Genomic DNA, 9,610 nt, shown 5'->3' with positions numbered 1-9,610 from the left:
TTGTTGTATCTGTACCTATATTCCCCCATTCTTCCATCAACACTGTACCAAACTTAATCAAAATCTTTTAATAATACCGGACCGGAATACTGCGAACAATAAATACATGGACAGACGGACGGACGCCAAAGGCTAAACCGATTCAGGAGGTGATTCTGAGTCAATCGGTATATATTTAATGGAGCTGAAAATCAATATTTCTGGTAGGCACATATTTTTTTCAGGTACTCCGACTACTATGTGCTTTTGGGGTACTGTGCCAATATTTATGTGTGACACTGTATATAATTATGAACCGATATGAACCAATTTTCGCATAGTAATTATAGGATCAAATTTCAACCAATTATTGTATGGTTGTTAGAGGGCATATACAAATATCACGTACCAACATTCAACCGGATCCGATGCATTTGCTTTTCCAAGAGGATCCATAAGGCAAATCTGGGGATGGGTTTATATGGGAGCTATATATAATTATTCACCGATATGGAAAAATTCTTTCATTGGTTGTTAGAGGACGTATACTAACACTAAGTACCAAATGTCAAGCGGATGGGATGAAATTTGCTCCTCCAAGAGACTCTGCAAGTCAAATATAGGGATCGGCTTCTATGGGGGCTATACACAATTATGAACCGATATGGTTCAATCGGATCGGATGAAATTTCGGCCCATTTGTAATACCGTCTGTCAACACCGTAATAATAACTCCATGTTTCGTTCGAATGTGTGCGTGATTTCGACAGACGAGCGGACATCGCTGAATCGACTCAGAATTTTACCACTACCCGGAGTATGTATACTTTGTGGGGTCTGAGACCAACATTTCGATGTGTTACACAGGGTGGAGGTTTAAAAATAAGGGTTTATTTGCTTTTAACAAAAATACCTTATGACAAAGGGGAATTTCATCTGTCACAAATTTCGTTGCGGAGGAAAGTGTTTTTGCTTTGTGTGTAGATTTTATTTCAAATATGTATATCTGTAAAGACTAATTAGGATTTTTAGGGTTTTATTTTGTATGGATTAATTAAATCTTGTTTTTGGATTCAATTGTGCACTAAATGTACAAGACCAAGATAATAGATTAGATTTTTGCATAATAATTAGAATGGAACAAGTTCTTAGGCAAATTGTCCAATAAGCATTTATCCACCTATTGCCTATAAAATCACTTGAATTCATCTTCATTGTTATCCAAAAAGTTTGAAACTTTCCTGTGAACAACACTCCCGAGACCAAAAGTAAAAAATGAAATTCCTCATTGTTTTTGTTGCCCTCTGTGCTGTTGCCTTGGCTGCTCCTGCCCATGATGATCATGTTGAAATTTTGAAACAAGATTCTAAGGTTGATCATGATGGTTACTCATTTGCGTAAGTTAATATCAGGATCTTTTGCCTGACACTTTTCAATTTCTCCTTTATCCTGATTTCAGTTTGGAAACCAGTGATGGTACTGAACACCATGAAGAAGGTAAAGTAGTAGGCGAAGGTGAACACGGTCACATTGTTGTTCATGGAAGCTTCACCTGGAAGGATCATCATGATGGCAAGGTCTATACCGTTAACTATGTTGCTGATGATCATGGTTTCCAACCTACTGGAGATCATATCCCTCATCATGGCCATTAAACCGTCTTTGATATACCTATTGAAAGAATTACAGCAAATTTGAATAAAGTGCAAAATCACTTCAAAAAGCAGCGAATTCGTGTATTAATTCTTCATATGCAGTGAAACCTCTAAAAAGTGGACACTCTGAAAACCGGAGACCTCTAAAAAGTGGACACCTCCAAAATGTGGCCGAAATTTAGGCGACCGTCAATGTCCCCTTCTAAGAGGTTTCACTGTATCATAAAAAGGTAACCCCAGAAGAAAGAAAATCCATTCCATTGAATTATACGGGGATTAATATTTGATTCCGGTTATCGACTTGGTCCATGTACCCCACTTCCGGCGGTCAGTAGCACTTGTACTTCAGGATAGAGTTACAAGTACAGCGTAGATAGGTGGGGGCAACATGGCATCTGTAGTTGAAGATAATGCTACAAGAAAGACTAACTATGTAGTCATTGGCTAGAGGTATGGGAAATATAAAGAGGGTCAGGGAGGTTAGGTCCTTTCCGCCTTCCGAAAGGAGGTAGAGAATGTGATTCCGACTCGGATATAAATGAAGGCGTCAATATCACTTGGAGAACCCAACTTATGATAATAAGAAGGTCGATGGGATCAGCGAAGATGTCCCAAGACTGGCCACAAGAAGGAAGAGAGTATCTGAGGCACAGCGACGAAAGTGGGAAAGTATGAAGCAGATGATGAACGAATGGGCGACGACGCAAGATGTTTCGAAGGAGAAACTATAAACTCCTCCCAGTCATATGGGAAGAGAGTATAAGATCTCCGGAGGAGTAGAACATTGAAACGTAGAGGAAGAAGAAGAAAACAACCCTCTCTCAAGTACCATGTATTGAAAAGACTAAAGGGAGACAGAGAGAAACTCAAGCAATAAGAACCTAATGGAGGGCGGAAAAGTTAACCACGAATACAAGCTAGCGCATCCACCTAGTCAAACTAACGCATCCACCTAGTCAACCGTGAAGAAAGGAAATCCAATTTTTACCAAACCATCTTTGCAGAAGAGTAAAGAATATAAAGGAAGGCGTCAATATCACTTGGAGAAACGAACTTATGATAATAAGAAGGTCGATGGGATCAGCGAAGATGTCCCAAGACTGGCCACTAGAAGGAAGAGATTATCTGAAGCACAGCGACGAAAGTGGAAAATTATGAAGCAGATGATGAATGAAAGGTCGACGGCGCAAGATATTTCGAAGGAGAAACTATAAACTCCTCCCAGTCATATGGAAATAGAGCATAAGATCTCCGGAGGAGTAGGACATTGAAAGGTAGAGGAAGAAGAAGAAAACAACCCTCTCTCAAGTACCATATATTGGAAAGACTAAAGAGAGACAGAGAGAATCTCAAGCAATCAGAACCTAATGGAGGGCGGAAAAGTTAACCACGAATACAATGAGAACTAGCGCATCCAACTAGTCAACCGCGAAGAAAGGAAAGCCAATTTTTACCAAATCATATTTGCAGAAGAGTAAAGAAGGTTGTTAAAAAATGTACGGCAGCACCTTCCTCCGCCAAAATAGCTAAGAGGCGTTACCGAGAGGAACTGTGTTGCACAGTTATCAATCAAAATAGCGTATCTGGCAAAATATCGAAAGATTAGCAAGCGTACAGCGAAGATCTGGTCACCAACAGAATCCTAGATTATGTAGTGGCTTATGAAGAGGGGCAACAGTCCAGATAATAAGCTGTGTCTTCATTGGGGACTTCCTCACGTTGAGGCTTGTGCCAAGACCGTCCTACGTCAATATAGCTAAGAGGCGTTACCGAGAGGAACTGTGTTGCACAGTATCAATCAAAATAGCGTATCTGGCAAAATATCGAAAGATTAACAAGCGTACAGCGAAGATCTGGTCACCAACAGAATCCTAGATTATGTAGTGGCTTATGAAAAGGGGCAACAGTCCAGATAATAAGCTGTGTCTTCATTGGGGACTTCCTCACGTTGAGGCTTGTGCCCAGACCGTGAGGCAAATAGTGGATAAAATCTCATCTCATCCACTGAAACTGGTGAGGAAAGGCGATAACCCACAACTCTAGGAGTGTCCGGTCTCCGTTAGAGGATGGGGGCGGCACTTTGACGACAGAACTAATTCTCCAGGTAGTGGCTCGACAGGACGAGGGGTTGACTCGAAGAAATGGGCGGTCCTTCAATAAGCCACAACTGTCGGAGCCTCCGGTCTACGTAAGAGGATGAGTCAGCAATTTCACGACGGCAAGAATTTTCGAAGTAGCGGCTCGACAGGATGAGGGATTAGATTCGAAGAAATGGGCAGTCGTTCTCAGAAAGAAATATAGAGTTTGGATCCTTCTTTCGTTGGACCTGGGTGTTCTTTGTGACTAGAGAAGTCTTTTTTCGGGCCGGAACAAAAAAAAAAAGACTACACCTTGAGCGATTTATGCTCAGGAGTAGAGGAAATTGATAAATATGCTGAGACAATAACGGCGATACTGGTAAGGGACTTCGAGGAGAGTCGTCTAATCCGCAAAAGGAAATCTGCCCAAGAAAAACCCTGGATTATAGGGGGATTGGAAACTTTTGGAAAGAGGCCCGAAGCCTTTACAATAGGGCATGTAGTTAACAGTACAAGGAATATTGGGGTGCTTATCACAGCAGGCTCAGAGAATACAATAAAAGTGCAAGGACAGCGAAACGCAATTCCTGGAAGTTATTCCGTTGTTGGGAATATAGCATTACCGAGACTGAAAAAAATCCTCTCTAAGACCCATACCCATACCCAAAACAAAACAGTGGTAGACGAAATAGGGAATATATTGAAATCAATAGAGGATAGGAAAATACTCTTGATGGACACTAATTTTATCGAATTTGTATCAGTCCGTGAGGAAACACTGTTACAAATGGAAGGAGGGGAAGCCAGTATATTATCATAATTAATGAAATGGTCAAAGAGGCTATAAAAAGTTTCTACCATTTAAATCGCTTGCGGTATGCATTAAATTTGCATAAACTCCAAAATCCTGGCAGGAGGCAAGGGTAGTCTTCATACCCAAATCTGTGAATGTAAGTTATACAAATCCAAATGCATATAGACGTATCCTCACCTCAGTTATCATCTAATGGTTAAATGAGGTGACGAAAGGCGATACGATCGCAAATGGATTCCATATAAATCGATTTATATATTTGCGGAGCCTCTTGAGGAGCAAATTTCATCCGATTCGGTTGATCCATAACAAAATGGGTCCATATCGGTCCATAATTTCATAAGTTCTGGAGTCTCATGGAGGAACAAATTTCATTCGCATTCGTATTTTATGGTCATGAAATCTTTGGCCTCACGACAATACTTTTTGTCGGTGTAACGATTCCCGCGAGAAGTTAAAACTTCTTTTCTAGCAACCGCGTGGACGAAAAACACTGTTTATACCCTTCACCACTACTGTGGTACAGGGTATAATAAGTTTGTGCATTTGTATGTAACGCCAAGAAGAGGTAATCATAGACCAACTTTTTAGTATACGGATCGGTTTAGAATTAAATTCTGAGTCAATTTAGCGATGTCCGTCTGTATGTCTGTCCGTCTGTATGTCTGTTGATGTATTTTTGTGTGCAAAGTACAGCTCGCAGTTTTAGTCCGATTGTCCTAAAATTTGGTATAGGGTCCTGTCGCGGCTCAAAGACGATCCCTATTGATTTTGGAAAAAATCGGTTCAGATTTAGATATAGCTGCCATATATATTTTTCACCGATCTGGTCATAATTGGTGTGTATATCAACCCATCTTCCTCAAATTCCGTACATCAGAATATTTTATGAGTTTCGAAAAACTTGCAAAATATCAGCCAAATCGGATCAGATTTAGATATAGCTCCCATATATTGCTTTAGCCCGATTTACACTCTGCCCACAGAGGCCAATTTTTTGCTCCGATTTAGTTGACATTTTGAATAGGGAGTATAATTAGCATTGTAACTATGCGCGCCAAATTTGGTTGAAATCGGTTCAGATTTGGATATATCTCCCATATATAGCTTTCGCCCGATTTACACTCATATGACCACAGAGGCCAATTTTTAACTCCGATTTAGTTGAAATTTTGCACAGGGAGTAGAATTAGCATTGTAACTATGCGCGCCAAATTTGGTTGAAATCGGTTCAGGTTTAGATATAGCTCCCATATATATGTATTTCTGATTTCGACAAAAATGGTCAAAATACCAACATTTTCCTTGTTAAATCGCCACTGCTTGGTCGAAAAGTTGTAAAAATGACTCTAATTTTCCTAAGCTTTTAATACATATATATCGAGCGATAAATCATAAATAAACTTTTGCGAAGTTTCCTTAAAATTGCTTCAGATTTAAATGTTTCCCATATTTTTTACTAAAATTGTGTTCCACCCTAGTGCATTAACCAACTTAAATTTCGAGTCTATAGATTTTGTAAAAGTCTATCAAATTCTGTCCAAATCGAGTGGTATTTAAATGTATGTATTTGGGACAAACCTTTATATATAGCACCCAACACATTTGACGGATGTGATATGGTATCGAAAATTTAGATCTACAAAGTGGTGCAGGGTATAATATAGTCGGCCCGCCCGACTTTAGACTTTCCTTACTTGTTTTTATATGTTTCGGTGTAAAAATTATATGTTTGGAACTCATAAAGTAGTATAACAGATGATGCCGACAAAGATAGATAACGAATGATTTTTAAAGATATGTAAAAAAAAATTTAATTACAACTAATAAAAGTGTAGTGCTGAGTAAACGCTTGAAGCAGAATATGTTTGGGAGTATATGTTACAGAGGCGACTTTTTTAAGGGTGCATAAAAATTCGATTAATCAATTTTGGCTACCATCAAAAATCGCTTTCTAAAAATATGAAAAATTGATAAGTCGAATTTTTAGACTACCACAAGACGAATTATAATTTTCGACGTTTGCAATCCATCACATTGCGGGTATACAAGTTTAAATTCTCCCACTCCTTTTCACTCTTCCAAACACCATTTCTACAAAACAAAGTATTCAAACTTATCGTCAGATGATTTATTTCGATTTTTTTTCTATTATCATTTAAATTGTCTACAATTTTCAATTATTCATTAACATTATCGTTAATGTTCGTTATGAGGCAATTGTGGGAGATGATCACCAGAGGGTTGGAAACCATGTTCATCGGCAACATATTTAACAGTGTATTCCTTGCCATCATGATGGTCCTTCCAGGTGAATTCACCATGAACAACAATATGACCATGCTCACCGTCACCTACTACTTTACCTTCCTCACGGTGTTTGGTGTGATCACTGGTCTCCCATCTGGAAGGAAATAGAAATGTGTAGAAATGAGAACTAGCACAAGAAAAACAATTAATAACTTACTCAAATTTGTAACCATCATGATCAACTTTGGAGTCTTGTTTCAAAATTTCAACATGATCATCATGGGCCGGGGCAGCCAAGGCTATGGCGCAGAGAGCAGCAAAGATAATGAAAAATTTCATTTTCGATAGTTGGTTGTTCTGGTTCCAAAGAAAGTTGTCAACTTTATGAATGCCTATGTTGATGATACCAAGGTGTTTTATAGTAGAACTGCAAATGCATCTTCAATCATATAAAAATTGAAAGAACTTGTTCTAATATTATACAATTAGGATAGATTTGTGTCTCATAAAAAATAATACAATTAAAAATCCATTTTAGATTTAAAGTGTATGATTTTCTCTATTATTTATGGTTTGCTTATAGTTTAATTATATGCTTTGTTTTAATAGTACGTATTTTTTAAAGAATATAATATATAAGCTAAACTAGTTCTTGTCTTTATTGCTTCACACTTTCAAACAATTTCAATTGTTCAAAATTCATTTCTTTAGCATTGAAATCGTATTGGGTTATTGAACTACTTCTATGGTTTTGTTGTCTTTCAATGTCTTTAGAGAAAGTTGAATCTTTAACATGCTCAAGTCTAACACTGGATTCGGTTAAGTAATGGAAGTATGCATCGAATCTCTCACTGTGTAATGCCTCAGTCGATCTTCCCAAGTCCATGAATATGCTTACTTCCGAACGAAGGAAGGAAGATATTATCATTAAATTGGGAATAAATTTTTCGTATTGCAGTAAATAATAGTGGTTTGCACACTAAAAAAAATAAACTGTTTTATAGGAAGAATGAACTAACTCGTGCGAAAATGTAACTAAATTGTACCCCACCTTATGAGATTTCCACAAAGCGTTGTTAAAATTGTATGCCCTGTTGTACTTTTCAACTGCAGTTCACGAAATTACACACTCTCATAGAAGATAAAATTAACTAAAAGTAATGAAGAAAATCATTGGCGCCAAATCATAGAAATTGCTATGTCTAGAATCCCAAGAAGTCAAATCGGGAGAACGGCTAAATGGGGGCATGTAGCGATTCACAAAATATTCAACGCACTTACTTATGGTGCGATAAAAATTGATCGGTATATATGTGGGAGATGCGAAACTATGGATCGATACCCGCCATCTTCGTTACACAGGATAATAATTGAGATGTTTAGATGCTCAAGAATTTAATTTAAGGATCTTAAATACATGGGAGCCACCGTAGTGCAATGGTTAGCATGTCCGCCTTGCATACATAAGGTCGTGGGTTCGATTCCTGCTACGACCGAACACCAAAAAGTTTTTCAGCGGTGGATTATCCCACCTCAGTAATGCTGGTGACATTTCTGAGGGTCTCAAAGCTAAATACATCACCTAAATAAGATGAAACGCAAATTAATTGCACACTGCAGATATAAAAATTGTGGGGCTTTTAAGTGAGTTGGGTTCGTGAATTAGGTTATAATATAAATAAAGAATTTATTTAAACTACTAGCGTAACCCGGCCCGCTTCGCTGCGCCTTCCGAAGCGTATTTGGTGGAGTATTTTGCGTTAACTTAGTCAACTATATCCTTCGAAAAGATTTGAAATTCGAATAGATTTGAATTCTTTTAAACAAATCGGACTACTTGATTTTTCGTTTATAGGTACAAATACGGCGGGAATGCATATGTAAAACGGTTCGTCTTAAGGAGAGGGTGTACCCTTTCCTCCAAATTTTTTATATAATGTTTTGTATTCAAGTAGTTGGACAATCTTCGATATTTCTTGTGAATTTTAAGTGTGGTTTGTCAAGGAAAGGTATCCTTCTCCTCAACATATGTGAAAATTAAGCACTATATTATAATAACATACATACAAAGAATTACTGTTTCCCATCCAATAAATCGGAAAAAGCAAAAGTAGTAAAACATTTTAATACATTAACATTTGCTAAAATGTTAGAAAATGATGCACCCTCTACGTTGGCTGCCAATTTCATGTAAATTTAAGTTCTTTACTAAAAAGAAGTCCCGAGTTCCCATTTACGGACAACCCTCTACTTTCAATTTAAGAAAAAAAAAAAACAGACAAAAGGGAACCCTCTCCTCACCTTCCCTCCACTCCGACCTGATATCGGACTATCGCCTACCCTATATTAATTTCGCAACTACTCAATGGTCCCTATAAATTCTATCGAAGTAAATCGACAAAGATTATTTCAATTTTCCCCTTCCCCAACCAGATATCGAAAAATCATATACTAATTTAAAAATCATGTATAAATTTAATCACCTCCTCCCACGTTCCCTGTAAATTTCAAGTAGATCGGAGATGTTTAAATTTTGCTCTATTGTTTTAAAGAGACGTCACTTTCCCCGATACAATATCGACAAACACCGTAGTGAATAGCACCCCTAACCTTCCCTGAAAATTCTTGAAACCTTCCTTCAAGTGTGGGGCAAGAAAGGTTGCCTCTCCGTTCATAACCTTCCCCCACTGCCTATGTAAATTTCAAGAAAACTTAAGAATTGTTGTTTTTTTGCAGTTTTAGATGAGGACCTCCTCCCCGACTAAATATCGAAAAGTGATGTAGCGTATCGTTTGTAAACGTCCCAGAAAATGTCAAGCAAATTATAAGCCTAA

The 9,610-nt window shown here is 37.9% G+C and overlaps 2 protein-coding genes across 2 annotated transcripts; one reads left to right on the top strand and one right to left on the bottom strand.

Moving 5' to 3' along the window:
* The first annotated feature begins 1,254 nt into the window (after nucleotides 1-1,254).
* Nucleotides 1,255-1,634, top strand: LOC142231782 (larval cuticle protein 65Ab1-like). Its single transcript, XM_075302416.1, has 2 exons — nucleotides 1,255-1,376; nucleotides 1,439-1,634. The coding sequence occupies exons 1-2, from the start codon at nucleotides 1,255-1,257 to the stop codon at nucleotides 1,632-1,634; spliced, it is 318 nt and encodes a 105-aa protein (XP_075158531.1).
* A 5,091-nt stretch (nucleotides 1,635-6,725) lies between these two features.
* Nucleotides 6,726-7,115, bottom strand: LOC142231769 (larval cuticle protein 65Ab1-like). Its single transcript, XM_075302408.1, has 2 exons — nucleotides 6,994-7,115; nucleotides 6,726-6,930 (listed from the first exon to the last, which is right to left on the bottom strand). The coding sequence occupies exons 1-2, from the start codon at nucleotides 7,113-7,115 to the stop codon at nucleotides 6,726-6,728; spliced, it is 327 nt and encodes a 108-aa protein (XP_075158523.1).
* Nucleotides 7,116-9,610: the final 2,495 nt, after the last annotated feature.

Source organism: Haematobia irritans, chromosome 1 (assembly GCF_050003625.1).
Source record: "Haematobia irritans isolate KBUSLIRL chromosome 1, ASM5000362v1, whole genome shotgun sequence".
In the NCBI taxonomy this organism is placed as follows: domain Eukaryota; kingdom Metazoa; phylum Arthropoda; class Insecta; order Diptera; family Muscidae; genus Haematobia; species Haematobia irritans.
The sequence above is the reverse complement of the archived record's forward strand: the minus strand, read 5'-3'. Positions and strand labels throughout refer to the sequence as shown.